At 46.3% G+C, this 25,818-nt stretch overlaps 2 protein-coding genes across 2 annotated transcripts in view; both read right to left on the bottom strand.

Moving 5' to 3' along the window:
* Positions 1 to 19,975, bottom strand: part of DNAH10 (dynein axonemal heavy chain 10) — a 175,620-nt gene extending 155,645 nt beyond the window's left edge. Inside the window, exons 1-6 of the mRNA XM_008005149.3 lie at positions 19,762 to 19,975; positions 14,190 to 14,273; positions 10,242 to 10,342; positions 8,995 to 9,103; positions 7,656 to 7,771; positions 933 to 1,152 (exon numbers count right to left, since the gene is read on the bottom strand). Coding sequence (XP_008003340.3) covers positions 933 to 1,152; positions 7,656 to 7,771; positions 8,995 to 9,103; positions 10,242 to 10,342; positions 14,190 to 14,273; positions 19,762 to 19,975 — 844 coding nt within the window. The remainder of the gene's footprint in view (positions 1 to 932; positions 1,153 to 7,655; positions 7,772 to 8,994; positions 9,104 to 10,241; positions 10,343 to 14,189; positions 14,274 to 19,761) is intronic.
* A 599-nt stretch (positions 19,976 to 20,574) lies between these two features.
* The window catches only part of ATP6V0A2 (ATPase H+ transporting V0 subunit a2), a 56,822-nt gene continuing 51,578 nt past the window's right edge, over positions 20,575 to 25,818 (bottom strand). Inside the window, exon 20 of the mRNA XM_008005137.3 lies at positions 20,575 to 24,970. Within this exon, the coding sequence (XP_008003328.1) occupies positions 24,865 to 24,970 (106 nt within the window). The 3' untranslated portion in view covers positions 20,575 to 24,864. The remainder of the gene's footprint in view (positions 24,971 to 25,818) is intronic.

Here is a 25,818-nt window from a genome sequence, read left to right as displayed (position 1 = left end):
AAAAATACAAAAATTAGCTGGGTGTGGTGGTGCACGCCTGTAATCCCACCTCCTCGGAAGGCTGAGGCAGGAGAACCCCTTGAACCCGGGGGGTGGAGGTTGCAGTGAGCCGAGATCTCGCCACTGCATTCCAGCCTGGGCAACAGAGTGAGACTCCGTCTCAAAAACAAAAGACTAACAGTGACTAATAATACACAAAGTCGGCTGGGTGCGGTGGCTCAAGCCTGTAATCCCAGCACTTTGGGAGGACAAGACGGGCGGATCACGAGGTCAGGAGATCGAGACCATCCTGGCTAACACGGTGAAACCCCGTCTCTACTAAAAAATACAAAAAAAAAAAAAACTAGCCGGGCGAGGTGGCAGGTGCCTGTAGTCCCAGCTACTCGGGAGGCTGAGGCAGGAGAATGGCGGGAACCCGGGAGGCGGAGCTTGCAGTGAGCTGAGATCCGGCCACTGCACTCCAGCCTAGGCGACAGAGCAAGACTCCGTCTCAAAAAAAAAAAAAAGTTGTAAAAGTTAGCCGGCATGGTGGCATGCACCTGTAATCCCAACTACAGTAAATTAATCATTCTTTTTTTTTTTTTTTTTTTTTTTTTTTTGAGACGGAGTCTTGCTCTGTCGCCCAGGCTGGAATGCAGTGGCCGGATCTCAGCTCACTGCAAGCTCCGCCTCCTGGGTTTTCGCCATTCTCCTGCCTCAGCCTCCTGAGTAGCTGGGACTACAGGCGCCCGCCACCTTGCCCGGCTATTTTTTTTTTGTATTTTTTAGTAGAGACGGGGTTTCACTGTGTTAGCCAGGATGGTCTCGATCTCCTGACCTCGTGATCCGCCCGTCTCGGCCTCCCAAAGTGCTGGGATTACAGGCTTGAGCCACCGCGCCCGGCCCAGTAAATTAATCATTCTTAACTAAAAAGGAGGAAAATGAAACCTTACCTTCAAGTTGCTGCATGGTTCTTTGAATATTACTTGCAAATTTCTGCACATTCATTAAAAATTCATCCCGTATTAATTGAATACTGTGATATTCTACTGTCTCCCCAGGCATGGGCGGCAAGTCTGATTCGTACTCAGAGGAATCAAAGCCTTCTCCAGATGTAACTCCCACAGTTGTACTTGTCCTGTGCTGATTGAAGGACAATGCTGGCAAAAAAACCTGAAATGCCAATTTTATGAAATACATCATATGATGTCATTTTCAATAATTCGTGTATTTAAATTGCCTCTGGTTTTGAATATTCTTTTTTTTTTTTTCCTGAAACAGAGTCTCGCTCTGTCACCAGGCTGGAGTGCAGTGGCGTAATCTTGGCTCACTGCAACCTCCGCCTCCCTGGTGCAAGCGATTCTTCTGCCTCCGTCTCCCAAGTAGCTGGGATTACAGGCACGCGCCACCACACCCAGCTAATTTTTGTATTTTTAGTAGAGACAGGGTTTCACCATCTTGGCCAGGCTGGTCTCGATCTCCTGACCTCATGATCCACCCGCCTTGGCCTCCCAAAGTGCTGGGATTACAGGCATGACCCCTGTGCCCGGCCTGAATATTCTTTTATATTGAGATACAAACGTGCAAAGTGAAAACCACTCAAACCTGGAGCGCAGACCTAAAGACAGAGAGATTACATTTGACAAAGTGATCCAAGGGCACCAATTTTAACCAGGCCTGACACGACTGCCCCAAAAACAGTACTGTTATTTCTGTATACCACCAGTAACTGAGAAGTTACAAACTGTGGCACAGGGGGCTGGCTGCGGTGGCTCACGCCCATAATCTCAGCACTTTGGGAGGCTGAGGCTGGTGGATCACTTGAGATCAGGAGTTCAAGGCCAGCCTGGCCAACATGGTGAAACCCCATCTCTACTAAAAATACAAAAATTAGCTGGGTGTGGTGGTGCACACCTGTGGTCCAAGCTACTCGGGAGGCTGAGGCATGAGAATTGCTTGAACCAGGAGGTGGCAGTTTGCAGTGAGCCGAGATCGCACCACTGCACTCCAACCTGGGCGATAGAGCAAGACCCTGTCTCAGAAAGAAAGAGAGAGAGAGAGAGAAAGAGAAAGAAAGGAGGGAGGGAGGGGAAACTGGCACAGGGAGGTAAGAAACTGTGTGTTAAAACATCAGCTCAGGACCATCTTATTCTTGTAAATTAAGTTCTTGAGGACATAGTTTCTTTGAAATGTAGCTAGAGGCAGAAGCACACATTTATGAAGTCACTGGAATACAATTACCAAACAACTTAGCCCCCACCACGTAAAAAGTGATCTATAAATGCCTGTGGGTTGATTGAGTTGGTTGGTTGGCTGAAGTTTGTTTTTGTTTTTTAGTTTTGCCTATGTTTCTTAAAATTTTGATACTTTTTGTAAGACTCTTTGAATCTATATGTATTTCCTGCAACATACTGAAGAACCCAGAATGTCGGATTAGTAGAGCTGACCAGTCCAAATGTTGCTGACGACACACTCACTGTGCAGCCGGACTTCCTCCGTGATGTGTATTTCCTGCACATTGGCAGCTGGGACCAGAGACTTGACCAAAATATGACTGGTGTTTCTTCCATCAGGAAACAAATTCTTGGTTTGGGTTTTGTTTCCCTCTCTCTCTCTCTCCTCCCACCCCCAGGTCCATTAATCAAGTGGGGGTTCCAAAATTGAAATGTTCTAAAATGTCCATTTATTAGCTGAGATACTGATATAGAGACGCCTCTCACAGCTACTACTAGATGGTCTCGTACATTTCATATGGGGAAGGCAACATAAATGCTTGACTCCTCTTTGTTTGCCCAATTTTCGAAATAGTACAGTGGTTCCCTATCATCCTCCAGAAGTGGCCCATCAGGACTTTTAAAGATCATTATAAATTCATTGGATTTGAAAGGCTGGGCATAGTAGCTTATGCCTATAATCCCAGCACTTTGAGAGGCCAAGGCAGGAAAATCTCTTGAGCCCAGGAGTTTGAGAACAGCCGGGGCAACACAGGGAGACCCCATCTCTACAATTTAAAAAAAAAAAAAAAAGTTAGGCCGGGTGCAGTGGTTCATGCCTGTAATCCCAGCACTTTGGGAAGCCGAGGTGGGTGGATCACGAGGTCAGGAGATCAAGAGCATCCTGGCTAACACAGTGAAACCCCATCTGTACTAAAAATACAAAAAATTAGCCAGGTGTGGTGGCGGGTGCCTCTAGTCCCAGCTACTTGGGAGGCTGAGGCAGGAGAATGTCATGAACCTGGGAGGCAGAGGTTGCAGTGAGCTGAGATCGCACCACTGCACTCCAGCCTGAGCGACAGAGTGAGACTTCACCTCAAAAAAAAAAAAAAAAATAGACAGTCTTAGTGGTGAGCACCTATGGACCCAGCTACTCTGGAGGCTGAGATGGGTGGATCCCGTGAACCTGGGAGTTTAAGGCTGCAGTGAGATGTGATTGTGCTATTGCACTATAGCCTGGGCAATGGATTAAGAACTCTGTCTCAAAAAAATTTTTTACTCGTGCATTTGAATATCTATATATATATATTTATATATATATATTTTTAAATATATATATATATATTTTTTTTTTTTTTGAGACAGAGTCTCTTTTTGTCGCCCAGGCTGGAGTACAGTAACACGACCTCAGCTCACTGCAACCTCCACCTCCTGAGTTCAAGCGATTCTCCTGCCTCAGCCTCCCAAGTAGCTGGGACTACAGGCACCCGCCATCACACCGGGGTAATTTTTGTAATTTTAGTAGAGACGGGGGTTTCAACATATTGATCAGGCTGGTCTCGAACTCCTGACCTCAGGTGATCCACTCACCTTGGCCTCCCAAAGTGCTAGGATTACAGGCATGAGCCACTGCGCCCGGCCGTATTTGAATATATTTTCTATGCTTCAATCCACTGCAATTTTATCCTTACTGAAGGTCAAAATGTCCCATCTGTGGCTGGCATGAGCCTCTTAGAGTTGAGCCCTGTGTCCTTTAGACATGACTCTGGTTGTCATAATGCATATAACCACGAATAATTAATTACACATCATGTTTTGATGTTATCTTATTTATTTTTATTTATTTATTTTTTTAAGAGATAGAGTATCGGCCGGGCGCGATGGCTCAAGCCTGTAATCCCAGCACTTTGGGAGGCTGAGACGGGCGGATCACGAGGTCAGGAGATGGAGACCATCCTGGCTAATACGGTGAAACCCCGTCTCTACTAAAAATACAAAAAACTAGCCGGGCGAGGTGGCGGCGCCTGTAGTCCCAGCTACTCGGGAGGCTGAGGCAGGAGAATGGCGTAAACCCGGGAGGCGGAGCTTGCAGTGAGCTGAGATCCGGCCACTGCACTCCAGCCTGGGTGACAGAGCGAGACTCCGTCTCAAAAAAAAAAAAAAAAAAAAAAGAGATAGAGTATCTCTCTGCCACCCAGTCTATAGTGCAGTGGCGTGACCACCATGCACTGCAACCTCAAACTCCTGGGTTCAAGCAATCCTCCCACCTCAGCCTCCAGAGTAGCCCACAGCCGTGCCCAGCAGATTTTTCTTTTTCTTTCTGGTAGAGATGGGGTTGATGTTATTTTAGAATGGAAAGTTCTGTTTGCATAAGAAGGTAGCCAGTGTGGCCAGGTGTGGTGGCTCATGCCTGCAATCTCAACATTTTGGGAGGCTGAGGTGGGCAGATCACTTGAGCCCAGGAGTTTGAGACCAGCCTTGGCAACATACTGAGACACTGTCTCTAAAAAAAAAATACAAAAATCATCCAGGGATCGTGGCATGGCGTGCACCTGGCTAATTTTTAGTGATCCTCCCAGCTACTCAGGAGGCTGAGGTGGGAGGATCGTTTAAGCCTGGGAGGTCAAGGCTGCAGTGAGCCATGCTTGCGCCACTGCACTCCAGCCTAGGTGGCAGAATGAGACCCTGTCTCAAAAATAAATGAATAAAAACAAAAAATAAAAATAAATAAATAAATAAATAAATAAGAAGGTAGCCACTGTTCTTGAGTCCTCCAAAGTCACACTAGGAAAAGACATCATCCCGATGAAGGAGGATATCTTCGGGTGGAACGTCCCTTGTGTGCTGGCAGCTCAGTGGGGAGGCCCCACAGCCTAACTCACGGGGTGACTTGTTCTCAGTGAGACCTCGTCTGCTCCCATCCCCAGAACTGCTCACATGGAAGTCACCCAGGGCCAAGCCCTCCCGCTCTTCTTTGCCTGTGCCTTCTTGACCTCCAGCAGCAAGTGGCACAGCGGGCCCCTCCCTTCTTCCACAAAGCATCATCTTCTCTTGGCTTCTGGATCACGCATATCCTAACTTTCCTCTCCCCTCATCTCTTCCATCTCTATTCCCTCCCTTGGTTGTTCCACCTGGTCCCTTGGTTTTACACCATCTCTGTGCTGATGACGGCCATATTTTAAAGCATCACTCTGGTGCATGTGGAGAATGTAGCGTAAAGGGTAAGAACAGAAACTGGGGGAACTTTTTGGAGGCTACTGCAATACTCCAAGCAAAAGAGGATATTGTGTTGGTTTGGACATTTTTATCCACATCTTCTCAGTGAAGTCTTCCTGGCCACCCTATCTAAAATTGCAAAAGCCCTACCTTTCCCTATCAACTTTCCCTATCCCCCTTGTTTCCTTTTTCTTCCCTATCTGGTTTCATTTTTCTCCCTAACTCTTGTTGCTATCTAACACACTATATATTTTCTCATTGATCTTGCTTAATGTACATCTTCCCGTCTAGAATGAAAGCTCCATGAGGCAGAGACCTTGTCTCTGTTGTTCATTGCTATGAAATACAGTAGGTGCTCAATGAATATTTGCTAGACGGATGCCCTGAGTTCCCTGCGGAGCTCCAGACTGATACGTCCTGCTTTATGCCTTGACTTGAATGTCTAAGAGGCCACCTGTGCTTAACATGCAAAATACAACACTTGAGTTTCTCTCCATATCTGTTTCTCCCCATCCTCCATCTCAGTAATGACTTCACCATCCTCCCAGTTTCTCAGACCCAAATCCTAAGAGTCATTCTTTTTTAAATCTTTTTTTTTAGAGCTGGGGTCTTGCTATATTGCCCAGGCTGTTTCTCAAACTCCTAGCCTCAAGCAGTCCTCCCGCCTCACCCTCCTAAAGTGCTGGGACCAAGAGTCATTTTTTGTACTCTCTATTCTTGTGATACTTTTCAAAGCCTCCAGATTCTGGTCATCAGCAAGTCCCATGGCCTGATCCTCAAGGCATTCCTCACACTGTCTGCTTCTCCCTCCCTCCCCTGATTGAAGCCTAAATAACCATCACCCTTGACGTGGTTTGGCTGTGTCCCCACCCAAATCTCATCTTGAATTGTAGTTCCCATAATCCCCACATGTCATGGGAGGGACCTGGTAGGAGGTAATTGAATCCTGGGGGAGGTTACCCCCATGCCACTGTTCTCTTGATAGTGAGTGAGTTCTCATGAGATCTGATGGTTTTATAAAGGGCTTTTCCCTCTTTGCTCAACACTTCTCCTTCCTGTCATCATGTGAAGAAGGATGTGTTTGCTTCCTCTTCCACCATGATTTTAAGTTTCCTGAGGCCTACACAGCCATGCAGAAATGTGACTCAATTTAACCTCTTTCCTTTATAAATTACGGGTTGTTCTTTATAGCAGCATGAAAATGGACTAATACAGCCCTCCACCTGGGCTCTTCCGTGGCTTTCTATTTGGTTTTTCCTTCCCCTCCACCCCAGCAATATGTTTTCCCATAATAGCCAGAGGTAAAATGCAAACCAGATCCTGTTGTTCCCCTGCTTAAACCTGCCTTCATTTCCAGCCCTCCCTCCAGCAACACTGGCCGTCCTCCTGCTACTGAGCCAAGCAGAGGCTGCTTCTACCTCAGGGCCTTTGCACCTGCTGTTCTCTCTGCCCAGCATGCTCTTCCTCCACATCCTATCGTGTCTGATGCCTTGGCCTCATTTGGGTCTCAGTTCAATATCACCTCCTCCTTCCTTCCCTAGTGCATTTCCCTAATAACTTATCATTCATGAAAAAGGCCTGCTGATGAGTTTTTCATTTTTTTGGTCTATAAGCTCAGGCCAAGCATGGTGGCTCATGCCTGTAATCACAGCACTTTGGGAGGCCAAGGCGGGCAGATTGCTTGAGCCCAGGAGTTGGAGACCAGCCTGGACAACATGGTGAGACCCTGTCTCTACAAAAAGTACAAAAATGAGCCAGGCATGGTAGTGTATGCCTATAATCCCAGCCACTCAGGAGGCTGAGGCAGAAGGATCGCTTGAGAGTTTGAGGCTGCAGTGAGCCGTGATCGTGCCACTGCACTCCAGACTAGATGGCAGAGAGACCCTGTCTCAAAAAATAATAAAAATAAAAAAGAAAGCTTAGACATCACATCCTCAGCAAGACCATTCCTCACCATGCCCTCTGCACACACATGCAGTGTGCATGGCCCATTTCTGTCTCGTATCAGGGTTTATTTTCCTCATGCCACTTGTCAGCACCTGGTATTTTCTCACAGGTGTGCCATGTCTTTCCCCTACATAAGCTCCTAGAGAGCAGGGCCATTGACTGTCCTGTCCACTGCTTGACCCTCAGTGCCCATAACAGCACCTGAGACAAAAGAGCTGCCCACTACTTATTTGTGGAATAAAAAAACCACATTACCTCAACTTCAGAAATACTAGAATTTCCTCCTTTCTCCATGTTTACCTGACACATAATATCCTTCAGAAAATGGAGCACATTAGCATTTATAATTCCATACTCCAGTGTTTCCGGCATAATTTCCATAGCTTCCTTCATGTCAGTAGCTTCAGAGATTGCCTCTAAATAAAAACAGGTGTAGAATGTAAGGTCAGTGGGAGAGAGAGCAGCCAACAGTTAACATTTCTAAGAGAACAGGAATCTTCTCCTTCTTCCCAAGTTGCTATAAGGAATGTTCTGGTTACAGATTCAGAATATCCCCTATTTGTGTTTAAACAAATCTGAGGGCCCATGAGAAGCTGAAATGGATACCGATGCACTGTGGTTCACGGATTAGTATGAACAGCGCACAAGAGTTGCACATATTCACTGATCTGGTTGGAGTATCTAACACTGGCCAAAACCAGAAATTATTTGGGTTGTCTAGAAATGTTGGCTGGATTCCTTGCTGCTATGGACTGAATGACCCCAAAATCCACATGACGAAGCTTAAATCCCCAAGGTGAAGGTATCAGAAGGTGGGGCCTTTGGTAAGTGACTAGGTCATGAGGGTGGAGTCTCACGATGGGATTGGTGTCCCTATGGGAAGAGACAGGAGAGCTTGCTTTCTCTCTCTCTCGACTCTCCACCATAGGAGGATAGGAGAAGGCGCCATCTGTGAACCAGGAAGTGGCGCTCACCAGACGCCAGATCTGCCAGCACCTTGATTTGGACTTCCCAGCCTCCAGAGCTGTGAGAAATAGATGTTTGTTGGTGAAGCCCCCCAGCCTATGGAAATTTGTTACAATCATCCAAAGTGGCTTGGGCACTAGCTTCACCTGTCTTCACTCCCCAGCAAGTCTTTCTCAATTCCTTGCCAAAGCATCTTTTGAGTCATGGGTTGTTTGAAAAGACCTACTTGGTAACATCTACCCTTCCAACAAACAAGGTTTTATTTGATATGTATTTACTCTACCTGACCAAAAATCAATCACCATGGTAAACATTTTAAAGGTTACTTTAAAAGGTAAACATTTTAAAGACTGTTCCCTTGATCTAACTGGGAAACAAAACACACACAACAAATATACCCATTGAAGTCGTTATTTCACAAGTTTCAGTCTTCACACCTTCTCCAAATATGTGCAGACATGCACTATCATTGGTTGAATACATTTCTTTATATCTAACACTTCTTTACTGGAAATTAGCTTTGAGAAGACTACATAAGAACCCAGTATGGAAAAGAAAGAGAGCTTGGCATAAGTGAAAGATAACCACAAAAAGACAAACAGAAAGAGTGAACAAGTGCATGCACAACCACACCCCCTCAACACACATACGCACACACGTGCCAGAAATGTACCTTTGGTATTTCTGAGAAAAAACACCACGTTTTGGTCCAGGAACTCCGTGGGAAGAGGGGCAAAGAGCATGTGGAGACGCATCTTTTCCACGATGTGCTTCACAATTCTCTGAAACATGGGGAACAAAAAACATTCATTCTTGTGATACATCCATGCACCCAAAGAACCTAATATCAAGTACACCTAAGCTCTCCTCTCAACACAATGGCTGGTCTCATGTTCTGACAATGCAGCCACAGCCACACAGTGGGTACCAGCTAAGCACAGGAGCTAAACTCACCTAGACTCCGAGCTCTCAGCCTGATTCCTCTATTGACCAACCCGTGCAGCAACACCTAAACAAACCGACCTGGCAAAGGTCCAGATGGAGCTTGAATTTTGTTTTGCAGATGGGACATATTTATGAAGCAATGAAGCATGATTTTGGTAAGCATAGACCAGGCTGAATGCTTACGTCCTAGCCTGAAACTCCAACCTTGGAGTTTTTACAGAACAGGGTTCATTTAGCAGGCCTGTGTTGTCCAAACCCCACAGATGCCAAATGTCTTCAGAACTGGCCTTTGGCTCTTAGGGTGACAACTTCCAAGCTTTTGGAATATCCTGCCTAATATGGGAGTCTTTGTGTACCTACAGCCTTGGGCCATGCCTGAAGGTGTATGCGAACAATACGATTTTGGTGAATGCCTGTTTTTGTTTGCTGGGGCCCCAGTCATACAGCATCAGTTCAACCTCTAGGGTGGTGGTGAGGGCTGGAGATGAAGGGGAGCTGGGTAACTAAGGTCAGCCACGTGGATGCTCCATGACTGTGTGACTGATCCCCAGTAAAAACCCCAGACACCAAGGCTCAGGTGAGCCTCTCTGGTTGGCAATGCTTCATGCATGTTGTCACTCACAGCTACCAGGAGAATTAAGTGCAGTCCATGAAACTCTACTGGGAGGGAACATATGGAAGCTTGTGCCTGTTTTCCTCTGGTCTCTGTCCTGTGTACCTTTTTTTTTTTCTTTTTTTACTGATTCTAATTTGCATCCTTTCCCTGTAATAAACTATAACTATGAATATAACAGATTTTCTGGGTCCTGTGAGTCCTTCTAGCCAATCACTGAATCTGAGGGTGGCCTTGGGATCCTATAATCTCCATTCCAACATGATAAATCCCTCGGATGGGGCTGTGTCAGTTACCCTGAATTTTAGAGGGCGTCAGGGGTACTCATTACCCCTCTAACAAGGACAAAGAGCCATGCTTACTTTGGAAGGGAGATTTTCTGAAATCTCTTTGTCCATTTCTTCATCCTCTACGTCGATTAGAGGTTGACCTAGAGATTCGGTTCTCAGTGACACATGCTTAGCTGCAAAAACACCAATCAAAGTGTAAGAGAAAATCATCCGAAAATTAGGTTTCCTACCATCAAGGGCAGCCCTGCATTTCGTGCACCAGTGCATTTCATTCAAAAGGCAAGTTATCAAATAGCTGTGCATACCTTCTGCTCCAATCAATCCGATTGTGGCCTTGACTCGCATTGTAATTGACAAGAATTGGGTTTCGTTTTTGACAGGGTGTCCATCAGAAATTTAACATGTTTGTGTCTGCGTTTGCTCAGGTACAGTGTCCACCCTGTGACCCTGTGACTTCTCTGAGGTTTTTTACTTAAAAGGGAATTTATCATAAAGATAAGAATTACAGGCCAGGCTAAGTGGCTCACACCTATAATCCCAGCACTTTGGGAAGCTGCAGTGGGTGGATCACTTGATGTCAGGAGTTCGAGACCAGCCTGGCCAACATGGCAACACCCTGTCTCTACTAAAAATACAAAATTTAGCTGGGCGTGGTGGTGTGTGCCTGTAATCCCAGCTACTCGGGAGGCTGAGGTGAGAGAATCACTTCAGGCCAGGAGGTAGAGGTTGCAGTGAGCCAAGATTGTGCCACTGCAGCTTGGGTGGCCAAGCAAGACTCCATCTCAAAACAAAAAAAAGAAGAATTACTGCTAGCACGTTAGCATTTACTCCTTTCTCACTATGAGATGCAAAACTTGTGAGGGACGAGAAGAAAAACAGTCTAAATGAAATGACGCATCTGTCTCAAGTCCACTCTGATTGATGCAGATTCAGAAACCTCAGCAGACACCAAGTCTCAGCCCTCAGAACATCCAACAGGCCCGATGATTAGAGAAAGGAGCTTTCCCTGGGAGCTTTCCCTCACTCTCACTTTGAAAGGCACTGTGCAAAGTCACTGCGGCTTTGGCATCAACTCAGTGTCAGGGGGCTGAATCCTCTCTGCCGTTAGTTTTCTCATCCATAAAATGGGACAGTAACATCTACCAACCAGATTCTGGAGGACTGAATGACAACACGCATAAAGGCATCGGCCCCGTGGTTGGTAGGGGAATAGTCTATAGACAGCAGTAGCAACATTACTAGAGAACTAGCAATAGACTACAGTAAAAAAAAAAAATCACACTTAGGAGCAGGTGCCATGTCATAAACAGCCTGTAGTTCATTGCTAATTCTCTAACAGCATTAGAGTGGTCGCTAATCTCTACAAAAAATCAAAATGTTATCTAGGCATGGTGGTGCACGCCTGTAGTCCCAGCTACAGGCTGGAAGATCATTTGAGGCCGGGAGTTTGAAACCAGCCTGGGCAATGTAGTGAAACCTCGTCTCTACAAAAAAAAAATTTTGAGACGGATCTCACTATGTCACCCAGGCTGGAGTGCAGTGGTGTGATCTTGGCTCACTGCAACCTCCGTCTCCCAAGTTCAAGTGATTCTCCTGCCTCAGCCTCCCAAGTAGCTGAGATTATAGGTATGTGCCACCACGCCTGGCTAATTTTTGTGTTTTTAGTAGAGACGGGTTACATCATGTTGACCGGGCTACTCTCGAATTCCTGACCTCAAGTGATCCTTTGCCTTGGCCTCCCTAAGTCCTGGGATTATAGGCGTGAGCCACCATAACAGGCCAAAAAATTAAAGTTAAAAAAAACACTTAGCCAGGCATGGTGGCACACATCTGTAGTCCCAGCTACTTGGAAGGCTGAGGCAGGAGGATCGCTTGAGCCCAAGAGTTCAAGGCTACAGCATGCTATGATCACACCACAGCACTCCAGCCTGGGCAACAGAGCAAGTCTCCATCTTTAAAAAGGAAAATACACTTATGAATGTACTTAATGCCACCTAGAAATGGTAAAAAAAAAAAAAAAAAAAAGGTAAGTTTTATGTTACATCCATTTTACCACCATAAAAAGAAAAGAAGAAAACATATAATAATGTTAATTTACTTTGTGGGAAAGGGCTTCCCCGACCTTCCCACCTAAACAGCCTCTTCCCACCCAAGCCTGTCCTCTTCCTGGATGTACTGGGCTCAGAAGCCGAGAGTGCGTTCCTAGGAGGCCTCAGCAGACACTGCTGTGGAATCCAGAACTGCCATCCGCCTTATCAAAACCCACTTTAAGCCAGGCTCAGTGGCTCACGCCTGTAATCCCAGCACTTTGGGAGGCCAAGGCGGGTAGATCACCTGAGGTCAGGAGTTTGAGACCAGCCTGGCCAACATGATGAAACCCCAACTCTACTAAAAATACAAAAATTAGCCGGGCGTGGTGGTGGGTGCCTGTAGTCCCAGCTACTCGGGAGGCTGAGGCAGGAGAATTGCTCGAATCCAGCAGGCAGAGGTTGCAGTGAGCGGAGATCGCACCACTGCACTCCAGCCTAGGTGACAGAGCAAGACGTCGTCTATAAAAAAAAAAACAAAAACTCACTTTAAACAAGCCTTATTCAGACTATCTTTTATTTCTAACTTGTAATTCCCTCTCCACAATCTTTGCTACTTGAGGGGATTACAATTTGGTTAAAAATAAATTCTTGGCCAAGAGCAGTGGCTCATGCCTGTAATCCCAACACTTTGGAAGGTTGAGGTGGGAGGACTGCTTGAGCCCAGGAGTTCGAGACCAGCCTGGCAACACAGCAAGACCCAATCTCTACAAAAAATCAAAATGTCATGAGGCATGTTGGTGTACCTCTATAGTCCCAGCTCCTCAGGAGCCTGAATCAGGATTGCTTGAGCCTAGAAGTTAGGGGCTGAAGTGAGCTATGACTGTATCACTCCAGCCTGGGCAACAGAGTGAGGTCCTGTCTCAAAAATAAATAAATAAATGAAAAGTACTGTGCCTTGAAGAGTCTCCTAAGAAAATGGCATCTGCAGTTTGCGTAGTGGGAAGCCTACTCTACAAAACAAAGTACAAAGCATGTGTTTGCCGAGCTGGCTGAGATACTGCCGGTATGAGTGTTTGTATGTTACATACTACACTCGGTTGAAGAGTGTCCCCCACAATGCATGTCCTCAAGATGTGACCTCATTTGGAAACAGGGTCTTTGCAGATGTAATTAGTAAAGACGAGGTGATATGGATTAGAGTGGGCCCAAAATCCAAGGTGACTGGTGCCTGTATAAGGAGAGAGGACGGCTGGGCACGGTGGCTCATGCCTGTAATCCCAGCACTTTGGGAGGCCGAGGAGGGCGGATCACCTGAGGTCCAGAGTTCAAGGCCAGCCTGGCCAAGATGGTGAAACCCCATCTTTACTAAAAATACAAAAATTAGCTGGGTGTGGTGGTGGGCGCCTGTAGTCCCATCTACTTGGGAGGCTGAGGCAGGAGAATCACTTGAACCCCGGAGGCAGAGATTGCAGTGAGCTGAGATCGCGCCATCGCACTCCAGCTTGGGTGACAAGAGCGAGACTCTGTCTCAAAAATAAAAAAAGAAGAAGAAGGAGAGAGGACACACGGAAAAGAAAGACACAGAGGGGATAAGGCCATGTGATGATGGATGCAGAGACTGGAGTGATGATGCTGCAGGCCGAGGACACCCTGACCTCCAGACTGCAGTGAGGAGCCCGGGAAGGATCCTCCCCTTGGTCCCGTAGAGGGAGCGCAGCCCTGCCAGCACCTTGATTTTGGAGTTCCAGCCTCCAGAGCTGTGAGAATACATCTGTGTTTTTTTCAGCCACCCAGTCTGTGGTCACTTGTGACGGCAGCCATGGGAAACTACTACATGTGTTTATTCATGACCCAGCACTTCCTCTTTGTGCTTCATACCCAGTGAAAGTAAAAGCTGATTCTGGCGTGGCAGGCAGCACCCTACTCCTGCTGCCGAGAGGGGAGGGGCTTTTTCAGTTCCACCCTCCCATGACCCCTCCCAACTGCACACCTCGTCCTTTATCCACGGACTCCACTTTTTGAGAATAAATCTCTTCTTCCTCTTCTTCCTCTGCAGACAGGACAGGTATCTCATCTTTATGGCCACATAAATGGGAAGAAAATATAAAACGTAATTGTTCTCTGCACGAAACACCTGATATATTTGCTTTCTGTGGAGCCAAGGGGTTGGGAGGCGGCCCACAGGAGACTCGTTAGGTTACAGCAGTATTCCTTACTGGAGCCAGCTTTCAGTGACAGCCAAGGAGGTTTGTGCAAATTCTGCCAAGAGACGAAGGATACAGAAATGATCAGAGTTACCACCAGCCCAGAAGAAATATAAACAACCAAGAAGCATAAGAAAGAGGCTCCTGGGTTCACCACACTATGAATGCATTTAACACCCTAAACCGTACATTTCAAAATTGTTAAGATGTAAATTGCAGGTCATGTGTATGTTGCCACAATTTAAAAACTGAAGGAGGCCAGGTGCAGTGGCTCATGCCTGTAATCCCAGCGCTTTGGGAGGCTGAGATAGGTGGATCACTTGAGATTGGGAGCCCGAGACCAGCCTGGTCAACATGGTGAAACCCCATCTCTATTAAAAATACAAAAAAATTAGCTGGGTTTGGTGGCGCATGCCTGTAATTCCAGCTACCCAGGAGGCTGAGGCAGGAGAATCACTTGAGCCCAAGAGGTGGAGGTTGCAGTGAGCCGAGATCATGCTACTGCACTCCAGCCTGGGAGATAGAGTGAGGCTCTATCTCAAAAAGAAAAGAAAAGAAAAGAAAAAACTGAAGGGAAAAAAAGAGATTCAACTACGCTAACATTTACATAAATTAGAGTAAGGAAGTGCATCTACTTTTCTTCTATGGAATTGGCAAAAATCTAAAAAATGGCCAATATTGAATGTCAGGGAGGCTGTTGGCAAACAGGCGTCTCATCCACCACCACTGGCTGTGGACCGACAGGACCTACTCAAATTGTAAAAGCCCATACTTGTTACAGATGCATTTCATTTTTATAAATCTACCCTCCAGAAATACACAAAGTATGTAAGGATAGAATAGAGATAGACATATAGGTAGGTAGGTAGGTAGGTAGATAAATTGGTAGATAATTGATAGATGGATAGATAGATGATAGGTAAATGATAGGTAGACAGACACACAGATAGATTGGTCAGTTGGTAGATAATAGAGAGAGAGAGATGTATAGTAATTAGGTAGGTAGACAGGAGACAGAGAGAGAGATGTATAGGTAAGTAGGTAGACAGGATATAGAGGTATAGATAGATGTATAGGTAGGTAGGTAGGTAGATAGCTAGCTAGATAGATATATAGATAGAGACAGATGTATAAGTAGGTAGGTAGGTAGATAGCTAGATAGATATATAGATAGAGACAGATGTATAAGTAGGTAGGTAGGTAGAGAGATAGATGTATAGAGAGAGAGATAGATGTATAGGTAGGTAGATAAATTCATAGATAATTGATAGATGGATAGACAGATGATAGGTGAATGATAGGTAGATAGACACACAGATAGATTGGTCAGTTGGTAGACAGATAACAGAGAGAAATAGATGTATAGGTAATTAGGTAGGTAGACAGAAGAGAGAGAAATAGATGAATAGGTAGGTAGACAGGAGATAGATAGATAGATAGATGTATAGATACATGTACAGATAATTAGGTAGGTAGGCAGGAGAGAAATAGATGTATAGGTAGGTAGGTAGGTAGCTAGACAGACAGATATATAGATAGAGACAGATGTATAGGTAGGTAGGTAGATAGGTAGGTAAAGAGATAGATGTATATATAGAGAGATAGATGTATAGATACATGTACAGATAATTAGGTAGGTAGGCAGGAGAGAAATAGATGTATAGGTAGGTAGGTAGACAGGAGATAGATAGATAGATAGATGTATAGGAAGGTAGGAAGACAGATCAGTCGGTTGCTAGATGATTGACTGATTGATTGACTGATAATCTGACAAAAGAGTCAAACAGAAACACACCAGACTAATGGTGGTGGTTGCCCTGTAGGAATAGGAGCAGGACTGGGGCCTAAGGGATGGAGAAGGGTTGCTTTTTCTTTTTAGTGTTAATTCTATGTTCTGTGAATTTTTAAGAGAACATGTGTCTGGCAATATTTGTGAAATTCCTTTAAATGTAAGGAAGTTACTAAATGATATGTACAGTATGATGCCATTTTGTTTTTTCCAGAAGGAACACAAGTACCTACTGGATCAGTATCTTGGGTATCTGCTGCCCGGAAGGACACCTCACCTTTCTTACCACCACCTGCCCCAGTATCTGTTTGTCTCCATTCCTATCATTTTTAACCAAGAGCAGAGAAATCTTGACCAAGGGAGGGGCAGAAAGAGGAAGAAAAAAAAAGGAAAGAAGGGACACATTGGGCTCTCTGCAGGTCCTCTGAACAGACTAGAACCACCTGTCCCCCAAAAATAATCTAGGGAAACCGTTCAAGGGTTTAATATGAGCCTGTAGGTTTAACAAGCAGAGAGTGAGTGACAGCATGTGGAGCTGGGGATGAGGTCTCTTCTCCCCACCTGGCCAGAACCCCCAACACCTGACGCCATCTGGCACCTCCAGAATCCGCAGCTTTGAGAGTTTCCAGAGACAGCCTCTTCAGCAAGGAATCCATCAGCTTTTCACCATGAGGTGACAGTGGAGAAGAGATGGGAATGGAAGGGAAGACCAGGGACAGAGCCCAGAAACGGGTCAGGGAGCAGGGGTAGGAGAGTTCTGAGCTCCCTTTGGAGGGTCCAGGAATTAACCAGGGGGACCCTCTGAGGTGAGACTGAACTCTGCTTCCACACAGGATGACATTTGAGCTAAACACGTGCTAGTGAACACAGCAGACAACAGCCACCCCACCGTTAACAGAGGCCCTTGGAGAGCTTCTGCAAGAAATCCAAGTCACATCCATTGTTTTAGGGTCTTGTTGTAAATTTTTTTTTTTTCTTTTTGAGACGGAGTCTCGCTCTGTGGCCCAGGCTGGAGTGCAGTGGCACAATCTCGGCTCACTGCAAGCTCCGCCTCCTGGGTTCAGGGCGTTCTCCTGCCTCAGCCTCCCGAGTAGCTGGGACTACAGGCACCCACCGCCACGCCCGGCTAATTTTTTGTACTTTTAGTAGAGACGGGGTTTCACCGTGTTAGCCAGGATGATCTCGATCTCCTGACCTCGTGATCCGCCCATCTCGGCCTCCCAAAGTGCTGGGATTACAGGCTTGAGCCACCGCGCCCGGCCAATTTTTTTTAAATGTATACGAAACCCAAGTTCCTGCAATGGTGGTACATGTTAAATGATCAATCCCGCAAGTGTGTTTTTGGCTTCCGTAATTTCACTTGGTGCCAATGGAAGTGCCTACATCCGAGGTCCAGTTATAATCTAATGTCCAGGTCCAAAGGTCTGCCAGGGAGATAAAAACAATAGGCTGGAAGGTTAAGTTCCAAAAGGTGATCACATGGTCCTCTCTCCAGATGGCACTAGGGATTTGTTATTGTTGTTTATTTATGGTTTTGGATTTATGATGAAGACATTTTATTTTGTGCAAGCAAATAATGAATATTTAAAATAAATGAAGGTGGCCAAGCATGATGGTTCACACCTGTAATCCCAGCACTTTGGGAGGCCGAAGTGAGCAGATCACCTTAGGTCAGGAGTTCGAGACCAGCCCGGCCAACACGGTGAAACCCTGTCTCTACTAAAAATACAAAAATTAGCCGGGTATGGTGGTGGGTACCTGTAGTCCCAGCTACTTGGGAGGCTGAGGCAGGAGAACTGCTTGAACCAGGGAGGTGGAGGTTGCAGTGAGCCAAGATTGTACCACTGCACTCCAGCCTTGGCCACAGAGCTAGACTCTGTCTCAAAAAAAAAAAAAGGGCCGGGTGCCAGGTGGCTCACACCTGGAATCTCAGCACTTTGGGAGGCCAAGGCGGGAGGATCACTTGACCTCAGTAGTTCGAGACCACCCTGGGCAACATGGTGAAACCTGTCTCTACCAAAAATATAAAAATTAGCCAGGCATGGTGATGCATACCTGTAGTCCCAGCTACTCAGGAGGCTGAGGTGGGAGAATTACTTGAGCCCTAGAGGCAGAGGTTGCAGTGAGCCAAGATCGCACCTCTGCACTCCAGCCTGGGTGACAGAGTGAGACCCTATCTCAAAAAAAAAAAAAAGAGGAAGGAAGGAAGGAGGGAGGGAGGGAGGGAGGAAGGAAGGAGGAGGGAGGGAGGGAGGGAGGGAGGAAGGAAGGAAGGAAGGAAGGAAGGAAGGAAGAGGGAGGGAGGGAGGAAGGAAGGAAAGAGGAGGGAGGGAGGAAGGAAGGAAGGAAGGAAGGAAGGAAGGAAGAGGGAGGGAGGGAGGAAGGAAGGAAAGAGGAGGGAGGGAGGAAGGAAGGAAGGAAGGAGGAGGGAGGGAGGGAGGGAGGAAGGAAGGAGGAGGGAGGGAGGAAGGAAGGAGGAGGGAGGGAGGGAGGAAGGAGGAGGGAGGGAGGGAGGGAGGGAGGGAGGGAGGAAGGAAGGAAGGAAGGAAAGAAAGAAAATTTAAAAATAAAATAAAATAAATGGGTGTGCCTGGTACCTTTAAAAAAAATCCAAGGTCTGCCGGCCCTGCCGCCTGAACCCAGTGAGAGGCCCTGCAACGGATCCCCAAGTCCATAAGGGACTGGAAAAGTAGCCCAGGAGACTAGATAGCCAGGCAGGAGGTCCCGGCGGCTGTGCTCCGGCTGGTGCTCCTGTGAGGAGGCAGCTTTCCAGGTCCCTGTCTCCTGGCTGTTTCTGAAGAGAGTTGTCCTGCCTCCTCCTCTCACCGGTGTTGGCCCCTCCCTGCCCTCTCAGTGTCCCTGGGCCTATCAGAGAGTAGGTGGGGCTGGGAATCCGCCTCCACAGAGTGTTCTGGGACCCTGGTCACTGTCTTTTTGTATTTGCGATGCTAATTTGTTCAACACAAACATTTAAAGTCTACTGTAGTTTTAAAAAACTTTGTCTTAGCATTACTTTACTTTTCAGGATATGAGGAGCCTTCAGAAGTAGAAAGGGGTGCTCTTCGGACCCTCCATGAGACCCTGCGACCGTCAAGGGGAGTGACAGTGAGCTGGGCCCCTGCCACACCTGGGCATGGCTCTACCCAGCCGTTTGGATTATTGCACAGTGGATCTTGACTGCCTGTGGGCCTTGGGCAGGTTACTTAACCCCCTCCGTGCCAGTTTGCTCATCTGTAAAATGGGGATTAGGACACACGCGCCTCGTAGGGTTAAGGAGTTGATACAAGCGTTGGAATCGCACCTGGTACGGGGTGAGGGCTAAGTCAGTGTTTGCTGTGATTTTTCAATCAAGGTTTGACTTTCAAGTGGGCTGCGGGCCCAGGAGGGCAGGGACGCCTGTGATTGCTGGGTTCGCCCGGGGGCTGCACGTGGCGGGCGGCAGGGTTTGTGGACGGCACCTGAGGCCCGGGCCGGGCGATGGGCAGGCTCTAGCAGCCCCCACACCCGTAGAAGAGGCCGGGGAGGGCAGGAGGGAAGCCCGGGGAAGGGAGCGGCGCGTCGAGGCTCACCAATCTCCACCTCCACCTCCTCCGGCACCATCGTGCGGTAGATGAAGAGCGCCGAGGAGCCCTCCTCCTCGCTCGCCTGGTTGAGGAAGTGCAGGATGAGGTCCTCGCCCTGGCCGTCGTCGCGGTTGAGCAGGTCCTCGAAAAGCTGGGGATCGGTGATGTCGAAAGCCGCATACACGCGGTCGCGCATCCACAGCACCCGCAGGTCGTCCATGGCTGCGCAGGGCAGAGGGAGCCGGGCGCAGGGCGGGCGTCCGTGGCAACGGCGGCCCTAGCAATGGGCGCCCCGGCAACTGCCACCGCCCGCCCAGCTGACGGTGCCGGCGCTGGGGGCTGCAAGCCCTGCAGTACCCCGCGCCCGGCCCTGGATTCCTGAACCCGCGCGCCGCAGCCCGCGCCCCGGCCCCGAGATCTCAGAGGCGCGCACCAGGCCCCCGGCCGGCCGAGGTAGGCCGGTTGCTCCCTGGTCCCGGCAGCGCGCACGCCCCTGGATGCGGAGCGGGACCCTCCTGGTCGCTGCAGCCAAGAGTCCGACCCCACCCCACGCCGACCCGGTCTGCAAGCAGCCCGCCCACCTCGCAGATGAAGCTGGGGCTAGAGAGGTGGCTAGACGAAAGTCACAGCACCTCGGCGGTGGCAGAGGCGGAATTAGAGGCCAGGTAGAATGACACAGCCTCAGCCCTCAGCTACGTGGGTCGAAGGCCAGCGGAGGAGGAAATAAGCCGAATTCCTCCTGGCCTAGGAAATCAGGGAAGGAGCAGAGTTCTTTGGCTTTCTCGCCAAACCACAGCATAATAAAGCGAAACACCCACGTTAAAAAATATAGATATATTTATTTGTCATTAGCAAAAGGAAGTTCAACACTGATAGAAGATGCAAATTTGTCCTTTCATGCATTTGTGGAGCAAAGTACTAACTTGTTCACTGTCTTTTTCCCTCACAAGGAGTTGAGCGCCTAGATGACTAGGCTAATCCTAAGAACCTACCTGGCCTTCTGAGATACTCCCATCAAAGAACAGGTGGCGTGTACTAAGTATTTCTGAAAATTCTAAACCGAATCAACAAAAGTGGCCTGACTGTGGGAAGACTGTTCGTCCAAACTGCCTTATTCCCATCATGTTGATTTGAGTTTCATAATAACCTTCCTGGATACATTCCCTGTGGCACGCAAGCAAACCTGGCTTTACGTTTTTAATAGAGGAATTTATTGTTTTTAAATGCAGACTGCAGAATAGTTGTAGAAGTTGTTTTTTGTTTTTCTTTTCCAAAATGTATCAGGTTCTAAGACGTCTGAATATGTAATTCATGTACATCGTAAGGTTGACCCTATGCTACAGGTATTCTGTGCCTTATTAAACAACTGCAGAGAGCCAGGCACAGTGGCTCAGGCCTGTAATCCCAGCACTTTAGGAGGCCGAGGCAGGTGGATCACCTGAGGTCAGGAGTTCAAGACCAGTCTGGCCAACATGGGGAAACCTGTCTCTACTAACAATACAAAAATCAACCAGGTGCTGTGGCAGGCGCCTGTAATCCCAGTTACTTGGGAGGTTAAGGCAGGAGAATTACTTAAGCCTGGGAGGCAGAGGCTGCAGTGAGCCGAGATTGCACCACTGCACTCCAGCCTGGGTGACAGAGTGAGACACCATCTCAAAAAAATAAAAATAAAAAATTTAAAAAATAAAATAAACAACTGCAGAGGGGATGCTAACACCAGAATGTTGTTATAAAATATTCATGCCAGAAACAAGAACAGAGCAGCATTCAGCAAAAGAGGAGTTCCAAGTCCTTTCGCTGCTGGAAAGTCCACAGGGGCTCACCCAGATCCTATCAGACAGAAGACCCTCTGCACTCCTTAACTGGCTGCCGCAATGGCCGTCTCCAGCCCAGCAGGCTGAAATCAAAGTCTAGTTTACTGAAGAAATCCCTTGGGTTTTAAGATTCTGTTAACACATGGTAACAAACATTAAATAAAAACTGAAAAATGTGGTGTCGTGACATTTATCTTTAGGAAAATAAACAGATATTCAGCATCATCCATACAACTTGCCATCTTTGCTCTGGATCTCTGCTATCAAGGGAATGAAATATGTTTTAAAAACTGGATATATAATAGGTTCTAGCAAAAGGCTTAAAAACAAGCAAAACTGAGCGACAACTCTGGTAACATGACACTGGAGCCCATTGCTTTACAGAGAAACAAATTTCCCCTGCACCTGTAAGACACTAGCATCAGACTACATTTCCAGAGAGCGCGTTCCCAAAGTGAGGACTCTGAATAATGCCATTCTACATAAATACTACATAGATTGTAACAGAGAAATGACTGCATCCTCTGCTCTATGGCCTGAGAAAAGGTGTTAATTCGAAAAAGTTAAAAAGTGGTCCCTGGCCGGCCCCAGCCGGGCGTGGTGGTGCACGCCCATAATCCCAGCACTTTGGGAGGCCGAGGCGGGTGGATCACGAGGTCAGGAGATCGAGACCATCCTGGCTAACACAGTGAAACCCCGTCTCTACTAAAATACAAAAGATTAGCCAGGCTTGGTGGCAGGCGCCTGTAGTCCCAGCTACTCAGGAGGCTGAGGCAGGAGAATGGCATGAACCCGGGAGGCGGAGCTTGCAGTGAGCCGAGATTGTGCCACTGCACTCCAGCCTGGGCAACAGAGCGAGATTCCATCTCAAAAAAAAAAAAGGGGGGCCCCCATGAGAATGACTAGTGGGGAGTGGTGAACAATTCCAGCAAATACCATGTCCCTTATTTACCAATCAGCTAACAGTGCCCTGAAGTCTTGGGCTTCCAAGGGATGAAGCAGTTACTATTGTTTTTATGACAGATCCTTGGAGCAAAGTAACACAAATGTCCCTTTGTGGAAGCATCAGCTCTAGGTGAAAGCACCTCTGAGACCTGACCAGCACTGCTGGATGTCAGTCACCCAACACAAGTGGCCAACATGACACCTTTCTAGGGAAGCGTAACTTTGAGAGCAGAATCATTTTCAAGCATTTCATCAGCATCATTTGATTTTTTTTTTTTTTTTTTTTTTTTTGAGACAGAGTCTCACTCTGTCGCCCAAGCTGGAGTGCAGTGGCGTGATCTCGGCTCACTGCAAGCTCCGCCTCCTGGGTTCACACCATTCTCCTGCCTCAGCCTCCTGAGTAGCTGGGTCTACAGGCGCCTGCCACCACGCCCAGCATTTTTTTGTATTTTTTGTAGAGACGGGGTTTCACCGTGTTAGCCAGGATGGTCTCCATCTCCTGACCTCGTGATCCGCCCACCTTGGCCTCTCAAAGTGCTGGGATTACAGGCGTGAGCCACCGCGCCCGGCCTTAATGATAATTTAATATGAAGGACAAAAAGCAGTAAATCCAAACTGGCCTTGGGTAACATCTCATCAAGCAGCACATAGAATCTGTACTATAATCGAAAGGGTTGAATTTCAGGCCACAGTTATGTCAAGGCTGTTCAGCTCATGCCTTGAAATCACCTGCATAGCCACAGTAAACTCAGCACCGCCAGACTCTCAGCTTGCAACAGAAGTGCCAAGCTCTCTACCTCGAAACAGGATAAAGGAGGATGGGGGCAAATAGCCTTTTAATGAGTATCACTCACAATGTTAAGAAGGTGGAAAAAACGTTTCTTTTTGAAAATAATTGTCTAAAATCAAACAAATATGAAAAATTAACATAATTTGCAAGAATATAGATCAAAATGTTCAATAGGACTGACTCAAGTTCACTAAAAACTAAATGTCAAGTAAATAGATGAATTTAAACTAAAGATTATAAAATAATGGCTATTGAGAATTAGTTTTCAACTGATCTAAACAGTGTTTGAAAGTTTCAATACTTTTATCAGAACTTTAGCTAGAAACACTCTGAAAGTAAAAAAAATTATCATTAGACTGCTCTCAAGGATAAGTGCAATCTCTTCATGGTAAAATATCTTCATTTATATTTTGTTATAAAAATATACAAAATACTACTTTTTACCTTTCCTTCACTCAGTATAAACCCTTCTGGTTCAGTGACATCAGTCAAGCTGTCACTAAATTCAAATCATGTCCACATTATATCTTCTACAGTCACACTGGGTTTTAAGGCTCAGTATACAATTTATATTTCCAAACATACAGTTACCATAACTGGTTTTATGTAAGGATAACAGGATAAGAGTCTTTAAAAAAATATACAAGTAGGATAACCATTTGTTGTATGTCATTTTATCCCATTGTCCCCAATTACTAAAACAAGACAAAACTGTAAAAACAATCCTCTACTTGTAATTCTAGGTAGCACAGGATTAAAAATGTTTGCATATTTTGGCCCGGCACGGTGGCTCATGCCTGTAATCCCAGCACTTAGGGAGGCTGAGGCGGGTGGATCACTTGAGGTCAGAAGTTCGAGATTAGCCTGGCCAACAAGGTGAAACCCCATCTCTACAAAAATACAAAAAAATTAGCTGGGTATGGTGGCACATGCCTGTAATCCCAGTTACTCAGGAGGCTGAGACAGGAGAATCACTTAAACCCAGGAGGCGGAAGTTGCAATGAGACAAGATTGTGCCATTGCACTCCAGCCTTGGTGACAGAGCGAGACTTCATCTTAAAAAAAAAAAAATTGCGTATTTTTAAATAATTCAGCAGAATAAATATGAATGTTTTGATAACTCATCATTAAATTTTTTTAAAAACTATCCCTACTTCAGCTGTTGGAAAATATTATCTGACAACTTCAGGTGACAGATTAACTGTTTTTTTTTTAATAAAGTTTAAAGGAATCAAGTATCTAATACCATTTTCAATTAGCCATGCAAAATTGGCTTCTCTCCCCCAATCCTGTATTGGAAAAAATAACTTTAACATAATGTTTGGCATTAACTTATATTTGCTCATCATAAAACACCAAAAGAAATTTTTATATCTCAAATTGGTAAACTTTACAAAATATTTAACATATGAGGAAGAGGTATATCTTACAGAATTATTTGGCTATGTCATAAGGCAGTAATGAAGATGGAATCTTTCCTATCATAAATCTGACAGAAGTGAAATTCATAACATGGTCATTCTCCATAAATCTGAAAGCTTGTTGGTTACAGCAATATGATCACGCCACACTGTCGTCGTTATTGAACTTTGATGATAGTAGACTGAATGAGAAAGGAACAAATTTGGTGCCTGCACCAACGTAGAATTTGTTCTGAAATTCTACCCTAAAAAAAAAAAAGTCATGTATTAATGGAAGATTATGAAATCATATTCCTTAAAACAACATTTTAAGTTAAAAAAAAAACTTCCTGTGCTGAAATTGCTTCATTCCAAAATATGTTCTTGGCACAATATTTTTACCTAGCTACACACCGTCCCCCACCCCCAACCCTGTGCTGGCTTTCCCAGTGTGAACAGAAACTCTGACACATCCGCTGCCTCTCACTGCCCAACACACAAAAGCAGGTGTACAAGTAACGAGACCCTCTCCTGCCACCTGGGTCACTGGAGGCACAGAGCAGTAATCTGACCTATACCATCGAACATTAAGAAATACATAAGAAGGATTTATTTTGCAGTAAGATAGAGCAAGTTGTCAGACTCAAAGTGAATTAGCAGTATGAAACACACGTTAAGTATTCTGCAAACTTAAACTTGCTTTTACTTGTCAGTGATAATAGTTCAGAAACAAAATACTTTTTTTTTTTTTTGACACGGAGTTTCGCTCTTGTCCCCTAGCCTGGAGTACAGTGGCGTGATCTCGGCTCACTGCAACCTCTGCCTGCTGGGTTCAAGCGATTCTCTTGCCTCAGTCTCCCAAGAATTACAGGCGTATGACACCACACCCAGCTAATTTTTGTATTATTAGTAGAGACAGGGTTTCATCATGTTGTCCAGGCTGGTCTTGAACTCCTGACCTCAGGTGATCCACCTGCCTTGGCCTCCCAAAGTGCCAGGATTACCCACGAGTCACCACACCCGGCCCAAAATACAATTTTAACTCAGAGGATATGAACACAGATCCCAATGGTAGGAAGGGAAGAACAGGCCTAAATTCAGCATTAGATTTTGC

This window comes from Chlorocebus sabaeus, chromosome 11 (assembly GCF_047675955.1).
Source record: "Chlorocebus sabaeus isolate Y175 chromosome 11, mChlSab1.0.hap1, whole genome shotgun sequence".
Taxonomy (NCBI): domain Eukaryota; kingdom Metazoa; phylum Chordata; class Mammalia; order Primates; family Cercopithecidae; genus Chlorocebus; species Chlorocebus sabaeus.
Note: the sequence above shows the minus strand (reverse complement) of the source record. Positions and strands in the feature narration are given on the sequence as shown.